The sequence below is a fragment of the Nuphar pumila genome, chromosome 8 (assembly GCF_984573655.1).
Source record: "Nuphar pumila chromosome 8, dmNupPumi1.hap1.1, whole genome shotgun sequence".
NCBI classification, from domain to species: Eukaryota; Viridiplantae; Streptophyta; class Magnoliopsida; order Nymphaeales; family Nymphaeaceae; genus Nuphar; species Nuphar pumila.
The window spans coordinates 120,930,721-120,952,166 of NC_143256.1; the positions used below are offsets into that span (position 1 = coordinate 120,930,721).

A 21,446-nucleotide genomic window follows, 5' to 3' on the forward strand; every position below is an offset into this window, starting at 1 on the left:
TCAGCCTATTAGAGGCTTGTGTCTCTTTTTCTTTTCTTTTATTTTCTTTTTGCACTTTGTGGCTGTTGGGGCAGCCCAAATAGAAGTTGGGCTGCTCCCAGCCCAAATATGACCTTTGGGGGCTAGCCCAATGTCTAGTTGGGCTGCCCCCTTACCTCTCTCTTGTATTATAAATAGGGGATGAATCCCCTTGTATTCTCAATGCTTTTCTAAGCATTTTTTAGTGAAACTCTATACTTTTACATTGTGTTATGTGAATTAGTGCTTGTGCACTCCTTATGTATTTGTGTTGATCCTTATTGGGATCTCTTTTGTATTCCGTTTGTTTCATTACATGGTATCAAAGCCAAAGGCTCTTGGGATTGTGTAACTCTTCTTCTCCAAAAGTTCGTGATTGCAAAGGAAGGTCCATCCACAAGCAAAGTCTCTCTCGATCAAAACAAGTGAAAAAAATCCACGACGGTGATTGCCTTCAAACTAAATGATTCCAACTATTTGATGTGGGTCATCACTATGGAGCACCACATTAAGGGAAAGAAATTATGGGGGTATGCGAGTGGTACCACATGTGTGTAATGAAATGGTGGTCTTCCATGAACACCCTTGGAATGATCGAACGAAGTGTCTAAAAGACACTTTAAGCAAAGCCCTTAAAAAGGGTAAAATAGGAACAACACACACATAAATAAATAATTTTATTTATGTAAAAAAGATGCTTGAAAAGCATTACAAGAAGTGAAGTTTACAAGGGGGCTGCACCCCTATTTATACAAGAGCTAATGGGAGAACTCATAAAGAGCTCTCCCTTCTAGCTGTTGGACTAATCTAACGGCTAGAAATCTAGTTGTTGGACTAGTTCCAACAAGTTTCAAGTGGAACTTAACCAAACTAAATATTATCTAGTTCGATACGAACTAGATAATATTTATTGTACAAGAAAAAAAAATAAAAAATAAAAATTATAAATATATATAATATATTATTATTATTATATATATCTATATTACATTTTAACACTCCTCCTCAAACTTACGGTACAATGAGCGAAAGTTTGTCTAAGAGGAAGTAAAATCTGGGAGCCGCAAGAGGTTTGGTGAAGAAATCTGCTAGTTGGTACTCAGATGTAACATATGGAAGATCAATGGTGTCGTGTAGGTACTCCTCTCGAACATAGTGACAATCCATCTCTATGTGTTTGGTGCGTTCATGAAAGGTATGGTTGTTTGCGATGTAGATTGCACTCTTATTGTCACAGCACATGCGCGAGGCCTGTGTTGCTTCAGCTCCCATGTCAGCTAACAGTCTTCGGAGCCAAACAACTTCCATTGTGGTGGTTGTCATGGCTCTATATTCAGCTTCAGAGGAAGAAAGAGAGACCTTCTGCTGCTTCTTGCACCTCCACGATATGAGAGATTCACCTAAGAACACACAAAAACCAGTGGTTGAGTGTCTATCATTAGGATCACCTCCCCTGTCAGCATCAGTATAAGCAATTAAATCTAAAGAAGATGATGCAGACAAGAAAAGTCCTCGTGAAAGAGAACTCTTTAAATATCTAATAATGCGTAAGACTGCTCCCATGTGAACAGAGGTGGGAGCATGTTGAAATTGACTAGCTGTGTGGACAACATGTGCCATGTCTGGCCGAGTGATAGAAAGGTAGGAAAGAGCTCCAACAAGTTGTCTAAATGGAGTAGGATCTTCAAGTCGTTCTTCATCATCAATTTTCATCTTAACATTAACTACTTCTGGAGTATCTACTTTCTTTTCATCTGAGATGTCAGACCTGCTAATAATGTCAAAAGCAAATTTAGTTTGAGAAATCAAATACCCTCTAGGGGAATAAGCAACTTTTATGCCGAGAAAATATCATAATAGTCTTAGGTCAGACATCTCAATTTGAGTTTTAAGAAGAGTTTTGATATTAGCAACTCCCTGTTTGTCACATCCAGTGATGATCATATTATCCACATAAAGAAGAAGGATAATGATACCTGTATCAGATTGCTTAATAAACAAGGCAGTGTCAGTCAAACAAGAACAAAAAACAATATTAGTCATAACATGACTAAACCTGTCATACCAAGCTTTTGGTGCCTGTTTAAGACCATAAAGCGCTTTCTCAAGACGAAGAATTTTACCCTTAGGAAGACTAATACCAGGAGGAGCTTCCATGTATACTTCTTCAACAAGGCTCCCATTTAAGAATGCATTTTTAACGTCCATTTAAAATATAGGTCATTTCTTAATAGAGGCTAAGGCAATTAAAGTTCGAACTGTGGTCATTCGAGCCACAAGAGCAAAGGTTTCCTCGTAATCAATGTCATACTCTTGAACGTAGCCTTTGGCTAGAAGACATGCCTTGTATCTTTCTAGGGTCCCATCACTTTTGGTTTTGACTTTATAGACCCATCGAAAACCTATAGGTTTCTTTCCAAGAGGTAGGTCTTGGATGGACCAAGTATTGGCGTTTTCTAAAGCATCTAACTCTAATTTCATAGCTTCAATCCATTCTGCATGATTTTTGGCTTCAAAATATAAGGAAGGTTCAACATAGGATTGAATTAAAGCAAGAACTGCCCTATATGAGGGTGAAAAAGATTCACAGGACACAAACTTCCCGGGGGGTCTAGAGATTCTAGAAGTCCTACGAGGAGGAACTTCAGAAAATCTTTCTAACGTGCATGGAGGGCGTTGCTCTCCAATTCTTCGTCTTGAATACTGAAGACTAACATCCCTACTAGTTTGATCTTCAATATCAAGATCAAAGCTAGTAGGGCTTTGGTCATTGTCAAAACTACATTCAAAATCCTCTTTATCGGATTTGGAAGTTAAGTCAATTAAAAAGGAATATTCAGTAATATCCTTGTGTTTTTCACTTTAAAAAACATTCTCCTTTTCAAGAAAGGTCACATTCCTTGACACATATAATTTATTATTTTGAACATCGTAACATCTGTACCCTTTTTGGTTTTCGGCATATCCTAAAATGGCACATGAGATTACACGAGAGAAGAATTTATCGTTTTTGTTTGTAAATACAAAACATTTGCAACCAAATACTCTTAGTCTAGAGTAGTCTGGAGCTAAGGTATAAAGTTTTTCAACCGGAGATATGTTTTCTAAAGAAGAAGATGGCATTCGGTTTATGAGATAAGTAGCAGTTAAAGTTGCTTCTGCCCAAAACCCTTTTGGCACTTGACTTGCTATTAGCAAAGTCCGAGTGGTCTCCATAATGTGACGATATTTGCGTTCTGCAAGACCAGTCTGTTGCGGGGTGTTTGGGCAAGATCGTTGATGAATAATGCCATATGAAATAAGATAGTTTTTAAACTCTCTAGACATAAATTCTCCCCCTGAATCAATGTGAAAAATGGAGACATTACTTTGAAATTTGTTTATGACTATTTTATGAAATATTTGAAAGTGAGTAAAAACTTCGGATTTATGTTTAAGAAAATAAATCCAAGTATCTCTAGTAAAATCATCAATAAGGATGACATAATATGCAAAACCACATTTAGAAATTACTGGTGCGGGTCCCCAAACATCCGAATGTATTAACTCAAGTGATTTTGAAGAGACAAAAGTTTTACTAGAGAAAGGTAATATTTTCATTTTTCCAAGAATGTAGTCTTTACAAGCAAAATTTTCAGATTTACAAAACTTTCCCAAATTTAGAAAATATTGGATTTTAGACATATGAGAATGGCCAAGTTTTTTGTGCCATAAGTTTGTTTCCAATTTCTGAACATTTAAGCAAAAAACATTCTTAGGTAGCTCCAAAAAATCCATGTAATATAGTCCTCCTTCTCTATGGCCTTCCCCAATCAACTTCCCTGACTGACGATCCTGTATCCAACAACCATCAGAAGAGAAGGATATATTACATCCATAATCAGAAATTTGAGAAACAGATAAGAGATTCAAATTAAGTTTTTGGATATATCTAACTTCTGGAACACAAAAAAGTTGTGTTTTTCAAAACACCCAATTCCCTTTATTTCAAGAGATGTTCCATCTGTTGTAAAAGACTTTTGAAATACTTGAGTTATTTTTAAGACATTTGAATAAGCATTTATAATGTGGGGTCATATGAAATGAGGCACCAGAATCTAAAAGCCAAGGAAAGTTACCTGGACCGGAAACAGATGCAATTGCCGCTCTAGTTGAGGCTTCAGCGGAAAAAGAGACCCCTTGAAGAAGAGGCTGAAGGATCTCCATAAGTTGAGCCATAGAAACAGGTGCATCTTGATCTTTTGATTCTTCAACTGATGCAACCTTCTTTTCATTTCTTTTCTTTAATTTTGGACATTGAGGCCTATAATGCCCCGGTTCAAGACGGTGATGATAAATCACCTTTCTTTTATCAAACTCGCCATTTTGCCTCCCAAAATGAGGTGGCCTGTAAGTGCGAGTATGATTCCCAAGCCTAGATACAGCTAGGACGGAATCATCATCAGTTTTAGATGAACCTTTTCGGAGACGATTTTCCTCCATTGTTAGTTCTTCAATAGTTTCAACAATGGAGGGAATCTTTTCCCGGTAAAGGAGGGCCGATTTGGTGGTTTCAAATTCCGGCCATAACCCAGTTATAAATTGGTAAAAGTGTTTAGCATCAAGTTGCTTTTGGCGAAGCTCAATGTCTTCGGTACAATGCCACTTTGGTTCTAAGAGAGAAAGTTCCGACAACCCATTGTAATATTCACGAATCGTTTTATCATCTTGAGTCATTATTCGAACCTTTTCTTGAAGGTTGCACACATGTGCAATATCTTTAAGGGAATACATATTTTTAAGGTATTCCCATGCCTTATCGGCATAATTAAATTGGCAAGGCTTGAACATTTTTTAATGTCAATGATATTGATAAGCCATGACATTATTTTTGCATGAGTCATTCTCCACTCTTTCCATTTTTTCTCATAAGAGGCTAGGGCTTTGATTTTCTCTTCTTCCGATAGCGGAACCTCTTTATCTACCCCTTTTTTGGTAAGAGATAGTTTAGGTTCTGAATCAGAACCATCCACAATCCCCCATAAACCTTTTCCCCATATATGGTGCTTCATGATAGAAGCCCATGTTACATAATTCGTATCAATTAACTTCATGGGAATAATGGTAACTTTATCATTGTCATCCATCGATTACAAGGGGAGAGAAAGAATAGGGATAGAAGAGAAGAACAATAAAAGAATGAAAAAGGAAAGGGATACAAGATGTGGGAGCTCTTCAAATGAAGTGATAAAACACTTCCCTTCAAGCGGCGAAACACTTTTACAAAGGGCACAGAAACCGAGGCAACTTTTCTCCAAGATCTAATATTCCCGTAGCTCTGATACCATGTAATGAAATGGTGGTCTTTCACGAACACCCTTGGAATGATCGAACGAAGTGTCTAAAAGACACTTAAAGCAAAGCCCTTAAAAAGGGTAAAATAGGAACAACACACACATAAATAAATAATTTTATTTATATAAAAAGGATGCTTGAAAAACATTACAAGAAGTGAAGTTTACAAGGAGGCTGCACCCCTATTTATACAAGAGCTAATGGGAGAGCTCATAAAGAGCTCTCCCTTCTAGCTGTTGGACTAGTCCAGCGGCTAGAAATCTAGTTGTTGGACTAGTTCCAACAGCTAGTATTTGGTTAAGTTCCAAGTGGAACTTTCCAAGTGGAACTTAACCAAACTAGATATTATCTAGTTCGATACGAACTAGATAATATTTATTGTACAAGAAAATAAAAATAATAAATAAAAATAATAAATATATATAATAATAATAATATATTATTATTATTATATATATCTATATTACATTTTAACAATGTGAACCACAACTTGTACTCACTAAAAAGGATGGTGACCAAGTAAAGATTCTCAATGATAAAGAAAGAGAGGTTGTACTTAGAAGAACACTACATCAAAGTGAAAGATTAGGAAGCCAAAAATGCCCAAATTCTTTCTTGGTTTCTTAATAGCATGGACCTCAAAATTGTGGCAAGCATAGTCAAATTTAAAAAGACAAGTGAGGCATGGCTATTTCTTAAGCGTATGTTCATGCAAAAAGACTTTGCACAAAAATATTTTTTACAAAAAAAATCAAGGTGTTAAACAAGGAGATAAGAGTGAGAGATTATTATGATACTCTCTCACCTCTTGGATGAGTTAGCTTTGCTTGAGCCTAGTTGGTAAGGATCCATAAGCAACTTGAAGATGAACATTTGTTATCTTTCCTATTTGGATTAAGACCTGAGTTTGAGCAAGTTAGGTCCAATATCTTGCATAGGACCGAAACTACCTCTATTGATGATGCGCTTGGAGAAATATACCAAGATGAGATCCGACTTGGTATGACTAAAGGAAGTAAGGAGGTTCTTGTCGTGTCAAAGCCCCGTAACAATGTCAAAGCATATAAACCTCCTCAATTTTGAAAAAATAAAAATGGAGGAAGAAGAGTTATTTGTCACTTTTGTCAAGAAGTGGGACACATTAAACCCGATTGTCCCAAGCTCAAAAGAAATGTAGCAACCGTTGAAGAAACACCACCTGAAAAAGGTGGTGAAGGTACCATGAAAAAGGAGAACTTAAAGATTCTATTAATCATTTAATGGAAGCATTCAAATATTTCTTAAGAACTCCTCAACTTCTACTTCTGGTGTCGCTGTGTTTACTTCTCCTCCAAGTATGCTTTCTTGGATTATTGACTTTGGTGCCTCTTTTCACATGATCCTTTTAGAATCTCTCTTATTTAAATGCACAATATCCTTTTATAACTCTTGTATTTCTACGACAGATGGAACTAATTTAGAAATCAAAAGTATTGAAACTTTTTTAAACATTTAAAAAAAAATTCAAGTACCTAAAGTTAGAGTTGTTCCAAAACTTAATTTAGATCTTTTATCCATCTCTCAAATCTTAGATTATGGGTATGAGGCTCCTTCTCATAAAAAAAGTGTTGGGTGCAAGATCAACAATCAGAAAAGTTGACTGGGGAAAGCTATAGGAAGAAAAAACTCTACTACATGGATTTTCTTTATCTTCCCAAAGAATTATTTTGTAATTTTGTCAAGAAAAAAGATATTTCTATATGGTATCAAAGATTAGGCCATCCTAATATATCTAAGTTATCTCTTTTTCTATTTTTGAAAAACTCTTGTAACAAAGAGTTTATATGTAATGAATATATTCTTGAAAAAATGAAGAAGATTCCTTTTGGTCGTAGAACTCTTATTTCTTTAGAAGCTTTTGAACTTGTGCATTAGGATGTATGGGGACCCGCACCAATTATGTCAAAAGGAGCTCTCCTATTATGTTATATTCATTGATGATTATATTAGGTATACTTGGATCTATTTCTTTAGGCAACAATCTGACGTATTCTCATGCTTCAAAGAATTTCATAAAATTGTGCAAAATCAATTTCAATCTAATATTGTCATTTTTTGATCAAATTCAAGGAGAGTATTTGTCTAATGACCTAAAAAATTATTTAAAAGAAAATGAGATTTCACACCAAAGATCTTGTCCAAATACTCCTTAACAAAATTGCTTAGCTGAGAGAAAGCATTGACATATTGAAACTATAAGAACTTTGCTTATTTATAAAAATGTTCCAAAAAATTTTGGACTGAAGGTGCCCTAACTGCAGTTTACCTTATCAACCAAATTGCCTTCATCCTCTTTGCAAAACATATCCCCAATTGAAAAATTATATCAAATTGTTCCTGATTTAAGGATCTTAAAAATATTTGGATGCAAATGTTTTGTACTTATTGATAAATAAGACAAATTATCTCCTAAGGCCATTAAATGTGTGTTTCTTGATATACTAATAACCAAAAAGGGTATAGATGCTATGATAAGAAAAATGACAAACTATATGTTTCAAGAAATGTTAACTTTTTCAAAAATGAAAATGGTTTTGATTTTTGTAAGCCGAGTATTCTTTTTTGTTTGATTTATTGCCTAAGAAGACCTCTAATGAGGTTATGCATGATAATGATGATATGCATATTGATTACTCTGGTATTCCCATGGAGGATACCCAAAATCATGATATTTAAACTAATTTCAGAACTATTGATCATCCTCCATGTGCACTTGATAGATACTCACAAAACCAAAAATCTATGAGAAACTAGTATTAGGAAATCTAGTAGATCCTCTAGACATCTTGAAAGATTTGTGTCTTACGAGACCTTTTCCTTTAGATATAGAGCATGTCTTTGTCTATTCACTCTTTTTATGAACCCGCAACCTACAATGAGGCTAAGGAAATTCTCGAATGAATTGATGCCTTCGAAAAAGCCAAGACTCGAGAAATTCAATCATTACTCATAAGAAAAAAGACCATAGGAGGTAGGTGAGTTTATAAGGTCAAAACAAAAAGGGATGGATCCTTAGAAAAATATATAACTAGGTTAGTAGCCAAAGGTTATTCCCGAGAGTATAAAATAGACTATGAAGAGATATTTGCTCTCGTAACCTGTATGACTAGTGTCAAGATACTTATTGCCTTAGAATCTATTAGAAAGTGACTTATTTACCAACTTGATGTTAAGAACGCCTTTTTAAATGGTGACCTAAATAAGGAAGTGTACATGGATCTTCCTCCCGGTCTTGAGATCGAGAGAGGAAAAGTTCTTCGATTAAAGAAAGTTTTGTATGGGCTTAAGCAAGCTTGGTAATGATAGGTTTAACAATATTATGCTAAACATGAGTTTTAAATCTTGTTATACTGATACTGCTCTTTTTGTCAAAGATACAAGTACTGATATTGTCATACTTTTATTATACGTAGATGATATAATCATCACAGGAAATGATAAGAAGAGAATAGACACTCCTGAAGTAACGAATTTCAAGATGAAAATCGATGATAGGGAGCCTCTAGATGATCCAACTCCATATTGACAGCTTATCGGAGCTCTTTCTTGACTATTACTAGACTTGGTATAGCACACGATATATACACAGCTAGTCAGTTTCAACACGCCCCCGTATCTGTTCACATGGGAGCAGTTTTGTGTATTATTAGATACATTAAAAATTCTATTTATAAAGGCATTTTTATATCCTCCTCTTCTGCATTAGACTTACTTGCATATACAGATGTAAACTTTGGGGAGGTGATCCTAATAATAGATACTCAACCATTAGTTTTCGTGTTTTCATAGATGAATCTTTGATCTCATAGAGGTGCAAAAAGCAACAGAAGGTCTCTCTTTTCTCAACTGAAGCAGAGTACTGGGCCATGGCTACCACTAGAATGGAGGTGGTATGGCTGAAAAGATTGTTGGCTGATATGATAAAAGATTCTAGAGGTTTCAAAAATATGTTGCAACAACAAGAGTGTTATCAACATTGTCAACAATAATACTTTTAATGAAAGAACGAAGCACATCGAGATGGACTGTCATTATGTTCAAGAGGAATATCTTCAAAGAACTATTGATCTGCCTTATGTCACATCAGAGTACCAATTGGCGAACTTTTTTGCCAAACCACTCTCTACTCCTAGGTTTCACTTTCTTTTAGGCAAACTTTCGGTTATCCTACCATAAGTTTGAGGAGTGTTAAGTTGTGTGTGTGTGTATATATATATATATATATATATATATATATATATATATATATATATATATATATATATATATATATATATTGGGACAGTCAAACCAGTTTGACTGCTTCCAATGGCTAGAACTTCTAGTCGTTGGGAACATGGCGCCCACTTGCAATATTGTCTCTCTCTCTCTCTCTCTCCCTTTTTTCAACTCTAACTCCTCTATTTTTTGTGTATAAATAGGGATGTTCTCCTTTTTGCTATGTAAGCCTTTTGGCACATTTTATTATTTGAATGAAACATATTTTTATATTGTGTGCCTTGTGTGTGTCTTCTTTGTGGTATTTGGGAGTGTTCTTTAGAACACTTGTGTGATTCCCTTTGTGGAGTTGTGAGTGTGTTCCTTGGAGAACACTTTCATTATTCACTCAAGTTGAATATTGGTGGACACTTGGTTCGTAATTGAAGACTTATTGTTTCTTTATAATTGTCACTATGTCCGAGAAGAATTTTTGCGAGGAACCATTGAGTTACCTTATGTAACTTCGGAATGTCAACCGACAGATTTCTTCACTAAGGCTTTGCTTTCACCTTGGTTTTTATCTTCTTAGCAAACTTTCAGTGATCACACTGTAAGTTTGAGGGAAATTATTAAATTATGTATATACATATTGTTTTTCTGTTTTATGTAAACTGAAATACCCATCAGGGGTATTTCAGTCATTTCACCCATGCATAGGTGTCAACCTATTAGAGACTTGTGTCTCTTTTTCTTTTTATTGTATTTTCTTTTTGTACTTTGTGGCTGTTGGGGCAGCCCAAATAGACGTTGGGGGCTAGCCCAATGTCAAGTTGGGCTGCCCCCTTGCCTCTCTTGTATTATAAAGAGGGGATTGTATTCTCAATGCTTTTCTAAGCATTTCTTAGTGAAACTCTATATTTTTACATTGTGTTGTGTATGCCCATAGTGGCTATTGTGTATGCCCATCGTGGCTAATTGTGTATGTGTGTTATGTTCTTGAGATTGTTCTCGCTTTGTATTATCTCTTGGTGAATTAGTGCTTGTGCACTCCTTATGTATTTGTGTTGATCCTTATTGGGATCTCTTTTATATTTCCATTTGTTTCATTACACGGACAATATGTAGTGTATCAAAGTTATTAGACTGAATCTACAGTCTTAAACCATCCTTTATTGCAAAAAACAAATCGCTTCTCCTCAGTATCCCTTTGTTGGTTCAGATTTTAATGTTGTTCATGAGAAGTTTGTTATGCACCTATACCAAGTTCAGGCACCCATACTCATTCCTCTGGACATCAAATATTACATTTCATTGTATCTTAGGATCATGTAATTTCTGGAATATTATTCTCTCTAACAAACCAAAATAAGATGATTCAATAAGATCCATATTCAAACTTTGATGCCAAATGTATGAAATAATGCCATCCATTTAGAAAGAAAACCATGACGGTTAAGCCATGGGGTATGCTATAACAACTTACAAGGTCACATTTAATGAGAACAACAATGACTATAACTGAATTATGAGGATGATCAGACAGTTAAGCTGTGTCATGCTAGTTAAAAAGAACATAAAATCAAGAAGTGAACTGAAATGAGAGAGAATATATGTGCATACTATAAGTGGCTATCAGTAAAACATGCAACCATTCCTAATGCATAAGAAAAGGGGGGTGTTGTGGGTAAGATTAGAAGAATGGAAAGGGCAAGAAAAACAACAGTATCATACCATCCCTTTGTATATTGGCATCCCATCAAAGTAAACCTTGTCATGATCAGCATTGATTAGCCTATCACTTGCTCCCATATAAACAGGAAATAGGCCCACTTCACCAGTACAAGGTTGATCATCTGGCTATCAAAGATTATTTGGGGATCATTTGATTTAAATCTCATCATCATAAAAAGGAAGTGATGAGCAGTAACAAGCATCTAAAAGCTGGAAATGAATCTTACATATGGATTTCCATTATCATCAAGGATAACAAACCCTGTAGACATTGACGGTGTGCTAAATGATCCAAAGGCTTGTGGTTGTAAAACACTCCCCTGAACATAAGAAGATGCAAGCTCTGTACCACCACAACATTCAATAATTGGTCTGAAATATGCTCGTGAAGAAAGCCATAAATCATCATCAACGTTTGAAGATTCACCCGTGGAACCAAATATCCTGCAATAGTGAAAATGTAAATAAACACAAGAAGTTTTTTGTGACACTTTGCAGGATCCGTACAGGCTACAACTAAGATTGAAAAAATTACCTGATACTATCCCAGTCAAGTCCTGTCATACACTTGGAACTCTTCCAAGATTTCACTAGACTCGGGATTGTGCCCAGCACAGTAACACCTGCATCCTGCATTTTAACATAAGAATTGTATCATGATCCACATAAAATGGTACTGAGGAGGGGGTTGCGTGGGGTGGAGGGGGTAAAAAAATAAAACTAAAAAATGACAACATACTTGCACAAATTTTCCAAATCCATGACTAAGTGGAGATCCATGATAAAGTGCAAGGGTTGCACCAGCCAAGAAGCATGAAAACACCGTAATTGGTCCCATTACCCAGCCCAAGTTTGTGGGCCAGCAGAAAATATCTCCAACTTTAGTATTAAGATGTGCCCATGAGTCTGCAGCACATCGAATAGGGGAGAGTTGTGTCCATGGAATGGCTTTGGGGTTACCTGTACAATGTCAGACATGTAACTTGTTGGATAAGAAAAGTGAACAAAGAAAATAGCAGAATGATAAATATAATGAACCGAAAAAGCACCTGTAGTTCCTGAAGAGAAAAGTATGTTAATTGTTGAATTTATGGGCATATAAACTGGAGAATAGTGATCACGTCTGACAGCATAATGACAAAGGAAAAGCAGTTTAAACAAAGTAACCATATTTTCAGAAAAAGTAGAATGCAACAATTTTGATTAGTATAGAATTAGAAAATACAATTCAAATAGCACAAAATAGCATATATTCAAACTTTTGAACATACAATAGAAGGGATATGCAAGTTCATAGTGCATTTGGCAAATGCTCCTCAAACAAAGAGTAATCATTTGCAAAATTAAATACCTAGGTAGATGATCAGCATCGCGAAGAAAATCGAGCCACGATATATCACCTTCTTCCAATTGAATGTCCACATCCTTACCAATGGCTGGAACGACAATAGCCTTGCAATAGCCAGCTTCTCTAACACGTCTGCATGTCAAACAAAGAGAACATGAAGCAGGTGATAATTGAATTATGGTAAATTCAATCCTTCTTTATAAGTACTGATTTTGTTGGCGATCAACATTATAAGATCTGGTATCCAATAAATAATGAAGATAATAAAAGGAAGCCCGTTTTATGCAAAGAAATTCAATCAAATTTCTTTTTGTCAATATCTAACATAATTTTTATTGCTCGTTGTCTATGCCTTTCCCATAACGTGTGTTAACATAATTTTTTCATCACTTGGTATAGATTAACCCTCCACAGCCACAAGTAACCAATCCACCTGTTCCCTTAATTTTATAAAGATGTTGCTTCACTAGCTAATCCCAATTCCCAACCTCTCTTGGTTGTAGAATACAACATCCTTCTTCCCTTAAGGTTCCCTCCATATTCTTTCCTTTGTAAGAGTGTGCAGATGGTACTTAAGGATGGTATCTTTTTCCATCCTAAGGTTTTCCATTGATGGCCTTCTATGTCACATGGGTGCGGGTGCGGGTGCGGGCGCGGGTGCGGGGATTCGGCACTTCCAAAAAACCCGGGTGCGGGGGTGCGGCAGGGGCAAAAATGTCAATATATATATATATGGGATCGGGATTCCCCTCCCTTACGAATCTATTTTTTTTTTTAAAAGCAGCTGTTTGCTGCTTTTTTAAAAAAAAAATAAAGCAGCTGTCTGTCAGCTGCTGTCAGCCAGCTGACAGAGCTGCTTTTTTAAAAAAAGAATCCAGCTGCTGTCAGCCAGCTGACAGAGCTGCTTTTTTAAAAAAAGAATAGCAGCTGACAGCTGCTGTCACAGCTGCTGTTAGCCAGCTGACAGCCAGCTGACAGCTGCTGTCACAGCTGACAGACAGCTGCTGTCAGCTGCTGTCAACAGTTTTTTTTTTTAAAAAAAATTCGCAGCATAGGTGATAGGGCAAATTTTTTTTAAAAAAAAAATCCAAAAAAAAAAATGGACTTAAATGATCCTGGGTGCGGTCAACGCACCCAGGATCATTTGACCGCACCCGGTACCGCACCCGCACCCGCACCCGCGTCGAGTCGCGTCGACGCGGGTGCGGCACCCTGCTAGCCGAATCCCTGTGACATAGATGGCCTTACATTCAAAGTTCCCAAAGTAAGTCAAGACACTTTTCTCTCTTCTAGTTTTCTCTTCTTTTAAGGTACATGAAGGGCATCCAAGAGGTTGATGATTGAAAGAGTTCTTAACTCTGCATAGTATTAACTCAAGGATCAATTTCGTTGTCTACATCGGTGATATCATCCATTATTTCATGTTTCAATGCTACATTATTTTATTTTACAAGGGTTCTTTCACTGCTTTTCAAAGATCTTTAGTGGTCTTTAGAGACATGAAAGACCTACCAATATGAGGATGGAATGAAGAACCTCACCATCATAGTCAAATTTGCAATCTCTCCATCTGAGTAAAACTCATCCTTACTATCCCATTTTAGGATGCTCCCAATAATACATGAAAATCTTGTTTTCAGGCCTAAGGGATTTTTTACCTGACCTAGCCCATTCCAGGAAGTGTTGCCCATGAAATTTTGTGCTACAAATCTGAAAGAAGTGGCTCTTGCTACTCGGCAAACCATTTGATGAATGGGAGTGAGTTCTTAACTAACCATTTTGAGAGGATCAGTTCATAAACTACTAGCTATCTACCACAAAAGTTATGCTCTAACTGTTATATGGCGCATAGGGTTTATTATGATCAATAAGTTATTTTACATGATTCATCATCTTGAAACAAACCATTGTTTAATTTGTCAAGGATGGCCAGCATGTTGAATTTTTTTTTAAAAAGTTCTCTAAAAATCTATAATTTCTACAGGTCCTCTAGCAATCTTTGCTATTTATGGATCAAGATTATATATTATCTTAACTTTTGCCAAATTATAAATCTGGAAATACTATAATCAACTAGCAAAAGTTTTTTTTGATAAATAACTAGCAAAAGTTCATTATCAAGAATTTTAAAGAAATGCAATAGATCCTCCACACTTGAAAGGTGAGAAGAAAATCATGGAAATTTTTTATAGCCTTGTGGTAGTTAAATCGTTCTACTAAAAAGTGTAAATAACCACAAATGTAAATAACTAGATTTTTATCCTTGAACAGGGTGCTCCAATTTCTTACCTGTATAAGGCAAACTTCTTTCCACCTCTCAATATAAAATCCTGAACCCCGAAAAAAAAAGACATAAGGAGACAAATTTATCGTATACTGCAGTAGGCTAAAAGAAACATTTCACATACTTGTTAAAATGAAAAAGTGACTGCAAGCATAAAAGATGTCAATTGAAAGCATATGTAGAAGCTGAGAGCTTTACTAATTGAAAGCATATGAGGAAATTGAGAGCTTTGTCTGGTAGCACCAATAAGAAAAATGCAAAGCATCACACAGATAGTAAATAATATAGAAAAACAAAAGCTCTCAATTCTTGAGTCAATTGGTCAATAATGTTGTATTGGATCATGAACTGAAACTCTGACAAGGTCAAAACATGAAGTTATTGAACTGGTACTGCATTATTTCCAAATGACATCAAGTTGACAATTAAGAACAAATAACAGTATAGAAACAATTGTGTAGCTGGTTTTTGAGTAGAATAGATGAAAATTCTCGCCATGATCACTCGCGTTCTAGTACAGAATTCCATTATCTTCTAGGAAAGTTCTGCCTTTTCAAACTTCATTTCGATCTTGTTTATTCTAGGAAAATTCTGCCTTTTCATACTTCATTTTTTTTATGTATTACATGACTATAACTTGAATGGTCACATTGTCCTCTTACTGTTGTCATATGATACCAAATGTCATGTTCTTATCTAGACCTAAAAGATGCAAAAAGCTTTTCATTGAATGTATCCATGAAATTATTATTTATCATAAACAGGAATAATCACCTTCTCCTAAATTATTGTAAAAGGACCAATGCAATGATCTATTCTATGAGCTTCTCATTCAGTAGAAGAGGAATGGTTCAGATCAGATTAAGGAAAGGTCAAACATTGTAGAAGTGAGTTTATGCATTGAGTTTTTTCATATGGATATTTAATTTGGTAGGTCATATTAATCTTCTATGAAGCATTGTTGTTTCATATGCCTACTTTTTTATAAAGTTCCCAATACCATATACACACGCAAAAATTTGGAATGTTATATAAGAGACCAATGGATAAGGCATCTTATGAACAATTCCTAGAAAGGACAGCAATTTGCATATCTTGTTTTGCTAAACAGCTTTGATACCAACTGCAAAGCAGAATGACGTAGAGTAGCTATGCTTCTATATATAAATTGTCTTTAACATGTAAAATTATGAAAGAAGCAATGTATATCTTCCAACACCATTCTGGTAAAATCTATCAGTATCAATCTATACCTGAGTCTATTAAGTAAAGATTATGAATTTGGCTTTTCCAGTGGTATCTGACTATTGGTTCAGGAAAAAGTACCTGAGTGAAAACGCCCTTGGCATTAGATATTTGCAGCCTGGTTGCAATTTCCTTTGCTGCAAAACTATCAGCTATTGATACAACAACATATCCTGCAAGAACAATAGCCAGGTATACAACCACTGAAGTGACTGTCATTGGCATATCTATAGCAATTGCATCACCCTTAGAGAACATTGCATCCAATGCATTTGCCACCCTCCTGTGAGTAGAGCAGTACTTAAATTCCATACTTCAATAAAGGAGACAAGAAGTAATAGGAAGTTATTAGACAGGGAGAAAAATATGCAATATCAAAACATTATTATATTTTGCATGCATTATTTGAGAAACAATTTCTGATTCTCTTTTCAAGACCAAATACTTATGTTCATTATCCCAACAGACAGACAATATTATTTTTAATTATTTTCCAGTGGTTATACAAGCATACATTACTTGGCTACGCAATTCCCTCAATGTCATGTGCTTCACAGGATCCTCATCTTGACCTTCATCTCTCCAGACAATAGCTACAATGTCATCCCTTTTCCCAAGACTGTTCACGGGAGACAGACAACTTTCAGCAATATTCAATATAGCTCCTGGTAACCATGTAACAGCATCCTTTATTTTCTCCATAGTATCCACAATACACTTTGGGCCATCATGAAAGATAATTGAGAGCTCTTTGAGTATAAGAGACCAGTATTCCTAAAAAATGCCGACAAATATATGAGTCCCAGAGACCAAGATTTCATAACATTAGTATGTATTCTCAGACTTCTATCCATGATGTATAAGATCTTAACTATTTTATCAAAACACTATCAAACACATCCAAAACTTTAACATCTCCAAACCTAAAAGCACAGACAAACTTCACCATAATTGCACATAAAAAAGTTTTACAAAGTTTTAGAGGAAGTATTAACCAATTGAAATGTCAAGAAGAGGCAAAATTATTGCTGATTCAAAATCTAAATTCATATTGTCTTTGAGAAATTAGGTTTCAGTATAGATAAAACAATTCATTAGTTAATAGAGAAATTTTTCAACATGAAGATTTGGTTATTGAATTGCATGGTAAGGTAGAATCTTACCTGTGGATGCTGAACAGAGAAATGTTGGAATTCTCCAAAGCTTGTGATAGGATCTTTGTATGCATGACCAATCAAATTTGGACCATGAATCTCCATTATCCTTCCCAAATTAGTTTTCCTAGATGAATCCCTATAATTTTGGAAGGCTAAAATGAGTGATAGTAATCTAAATTACAGAAAATTTTTACTGCTGCACTTAAACTTGGAAAAATAATAAGCCCACTGTTAGCACAGAGAAAAGACTGCAATCATCCAGGTGAAAGGAATTTTAAATTCATAAAATTTCTCAAAATATTTGAAAGATTCTTTCTGAATAGTAATATGCACCTCAATTGTCATGAGTTGTTAAAATATTAGACCGTGACAAGGCTTCAAGATCATTGTTTAAAATGACACTCCCAAGTTGACCTGGATTGGCACACAACCTGATCAAACCAGTAGATTCAACATGGTCTTCTCTTTTTTAACAATGAAAGAAACAGCACATGAAGGGCATTTTGGGGATGGATTCATGAGCATGCCCCTTCAGGGACCTCATCTGTCTCTTTGACAACCACCCTTCACAGATGTAAAACCTGTTAAATTGTAATAAGGATTTGTCCCTTTTATATATATTTATATATATAGAGAGAGAGAGATACATATACATATATATCTCATATATATATATATATATATATGTATATGTAACTATCTAACCATATATGTATAAATACCCGATAAGGGTAAAACTGCCTTTTTACACATTCTTTTTAGAGAATATGTTTGTAATTTTGTTTATTTTTTGTGTATTTTTATTTTATTTTATTTTTCTTTTAATTTCTTTGTTTAGCCATGAGGGGGCCCACAACATATACGTTGGGGCTCCCTCCAACGGTTATATTTATAACCGTTGGAGAGGCTCCAACGTATATGTTGGAGCCCCCCCATGACTCCCACATTGTACAAATAGGGGTTATTCCCCTTTAGTTTCTTAATGCTTTTTGTAAGCCTTTTGGTGTTCATTCAATAAAGAGGTTCTTTATTTTCTATGCCTTTGTGCATATATATCCGTGCCTTTGTGCACTTGTGAGAGTTCTCCTTGTGCCTTTGTGCACACTTCTTATTTTCAAGTATTGTGTTTTGTTACACATACTTTCTTTATAGAGATTTTCACATGGTATCAGAGCAAGGTGCTTAAAGAAAGAGGATCGTGTGGCTCTTCACATTATTGGGTGTCTCGAAAGTCGTGCCTTCAACTTATTGTCTTGGTGATTGGCGTGGAGACCTCTTTATAATCAAATTTGTGAGGAGTATACCACAAGTAAGCTCTAAAGACTTATTGTGGTATGTAATGGTTCTTCCCTACAGATAAAGAATATTGGCAATACAGTTTTCAGCTCTTTCAATTCTAAGTTTGTTCTGAATGACATTCTATATGTTTCTGCTATTACTCGTAATCTTTTATTTGTCCAAAAATTTACTAAAGACAATGATGTTTTTTTCAATTCCATCATGATTGGTGTTATGTTAAGCATCGTAAAACAGAAAAAACAGTGCTACAGGGTACAAGTGATTAAGGTCTTTACAAGTTGGACGTTCCTAAGGAGCAGGGAAAAACGTATGGAGCATCTGCTTATGTTGGCGAACGTGTGTCCGTTGACCAGTGACATCCTTCTTTTCACATAGTTCATCAAGTTTTAAATAAGCATAGTCTTCCTTTTCTGCATAATAATGTTAGTTATGTGTGTGAGGCATGTCAAATATGTAACAGTCATACATTACCCTTTGAACCTTCCACACATCAAGTTGATGGACCCCTTAATTTATTTTATTTTGAGGACATTTATGCTATGTTATTTTTGTTGATGTGTTCTCTATATTCACTTGGCTATTTCTTATTGAAAGAAAATTTCAAGTTTTTTCGATGTTTCAAGCATTTCAAAAACAAGTGGAAACCAGATTTGGTAGAAAGATAAAGGCTCTCCAAAGTGATTGGGGAGGCGAATACAAGTCTCTTTCTACGTATTTAAAATCATGTGGTATTGAACACCGCATCACTTGTCCCCACACACATGAACAAAATGGATGTGTCACATCGACACATTATTGAGATTGGGCTTACTCTCTTGGCTCAAGCTGGCTTACCACAAACTTATTGGGATTATGCGTTTTTAACTATTGTTTAACTGATCAATAGACTCTCGTCACCGGTTACCCCATAACAAATCTCCTTTCCAAATCCTATTTCAAACCAGCCCTGATTACAAATTTTTCAAAACCCTTGGGTGTGCATGTTATCCTTGTCTTCGTCCTTTTAATAACCATAAACTACAGTTCAACAGTCAGCGGTGTGTTTTTCTGGGTTATAGTAGCCAGCACAAAGGTTACATGCGCCTCAATCTAGCAACCCAAAAAAATGTTATAAGTCGTAATGTCTGGTTTGATGAAAATGACTTCCCCTTTAAGACTTTGTCCCCACCACCCCTCCATCTATCAGTGTCGGGAAGAAGGGATAAACTACTTCGAGACCTTTATCCCGGTTGTAAAACCTCCCACTATTCGGTTGGTTCTCAATATTGTTTTTTCCTTGGGCTGGACCATTCAACAACTTGATGTTCACAATGCGCTTATTCATGGGGTATTAAATTAAGAAGTTTACATGTCACAATCATTGGGCTTTGTAGATTCTCGGTTTCTTACCCATATGTGCAAATTACATGAGGCTCTTTATGGCCTCAAACAGGCACCACAAGCTTGGTACCAATGTTTGAGTTCCTTTCCTCTCAGTCTTGGCTTTGTTGGGTCAGGAGTTGTTCTTCAACAAGTCAGACTCCTTGTCTATGTGCCTATTTATGTCGATGATATTATTATTACTGTCATCTCTTCTAGCTACTTGGCTCACAATATTGACAGGTTGGATAATGCATTTTCCCTTAAGGATTTTGGTGTCCACTTCTTCTTGGACATTGAATCCTTCGTTACCCCTGTTGGCATGTTCCTCTCCCAGCAGAAATGCATGCTTGATCTTCTGGACTGGACGAATATGCTGGGGCTAAATCGGTCTCTACTCCTATGGCTACATTCAACAAGTTAGCTCTTTACGACGGTGAACTGCTTGTTGATCCAACACAGTGTTAAAATACATGTAATCTATATATATATATATATATATATATATATATATATATATATATATATATATATTGTCTAAAATACCCAATATACCCAATAGGGGTATTTTAGTCATTTCACAAGTACCCGATAGGGGTACTTGTTATTTTCCCTTTTCTTTTTTATTTATTTTTGCACTTTATTTTTTTCCTTTTTTTGTTTTTTACTCACATAAGGGGCCCCACCATGGAGTCGATGGGGCCCCCAACGGTCACATTTGTGACCGTTGGGAGCTCCCAACGACTCCATGGGGAGCCCCCTATGTGGCTCTTCTTTTAAGGCCATAAGATCATCCCTCCTCTCCTTTTTTTGTGTATATATAGGGGTGAACCCCTCTTGTATTTTTCACTCTTGAGAGCTCTCTCTCCTTTCAATAAGAGACATTTATATTTTTATGTTGTGTTGTCTCTTGTGGATTTGAGTGTTATCCCTTTTGTTTGTCCATTGGTGGATGTTGTAAGTGCTTATCGCACTCTTTGTTTTTCCGCATATCTCATTACATGGTATGAGAGCGGGGTTTATGCTCTTGATTCTTAATATAGCTAGTTGAGTAGTTATACATTGTTTCTTTCTTTTTGTATCTCTCTTTGTTTGTCTTTTTGTGAGAGATTAAATAGAAGGGAACAAAAGATTGATCTTTCCTTCAAGCTTAATGGCTCCAACTACATGATGTGGGCCGCCGCCACGGAGAACAACCTCAAAGGTAAAAAACTTTGGGGATACGTTATGGGCACCATTCCGGAACCACAACTCCAACTCACCAAAATGGATAGTGATCAAGAAAAAGCTTTTGAAGAAAATGCCCGCATGAAGGCCATTAAAGATCACCAATCTAAAGTGAAAGATTGGGAAAGTAAGCATGCGAAAATTCTTGCTTGGTTCATGAACAATGTGGAGCTCAAAATTTGCGTCAACATTGCTAAATTTCGGA

At 35.8% G+C, this 21,446-nt stretch overlaps 1 protein-coding gene across 1 annotated transcript in view; it reads right to left on the minus strand.

The window, feature by feature from the left end:
• AAE18 (acyl-activating enzyme 18) overlaps nt 1-21,446 on the minus strand; it is a 37,096-nt gene that overhangs the window by 6,119 nt on the left and 9,531 nt on the right. The window contains exons 2-11 of the mRNA XM_090016524.1: nt 17,363-17,492; nt 16,714-16,973; nt 16,281-16,482; nt 14,960-15,000; nt 12,674-12,802; nt 12,372-12,445; nt 12,062-12,282; nt 11,858-11,952; nt 11,550-11,766; nt 11,323-11,448 (exon numbers count right to left, since the gene is read on the minus strand). Coding sequence (XP_089872650.1) covers nt 11,323-11,448; nt 11,550-11,766; nt 11,858-11,952; nt 12,062-12,282; nt 12,372-12,445; nt 12,674-12,802; nt 14,960-15,000; nt 16,281-16,482; nt 16,714-16,973; nt 17,363-17,492 — 1,495 coding nt within the window. The remainder of the gene's footprint in view (nt 1-11,322; nt 11,449-11,549; nt 11,767-11,857; nt 11,953-12,061; nt 12,283-12,371; nt 12,446-12,673; nt 12,803-14,959; nt 15,001-16,280; nt 16,483-16,713; nt 16,974-17,362; nt 17,493-21,446) is intronic.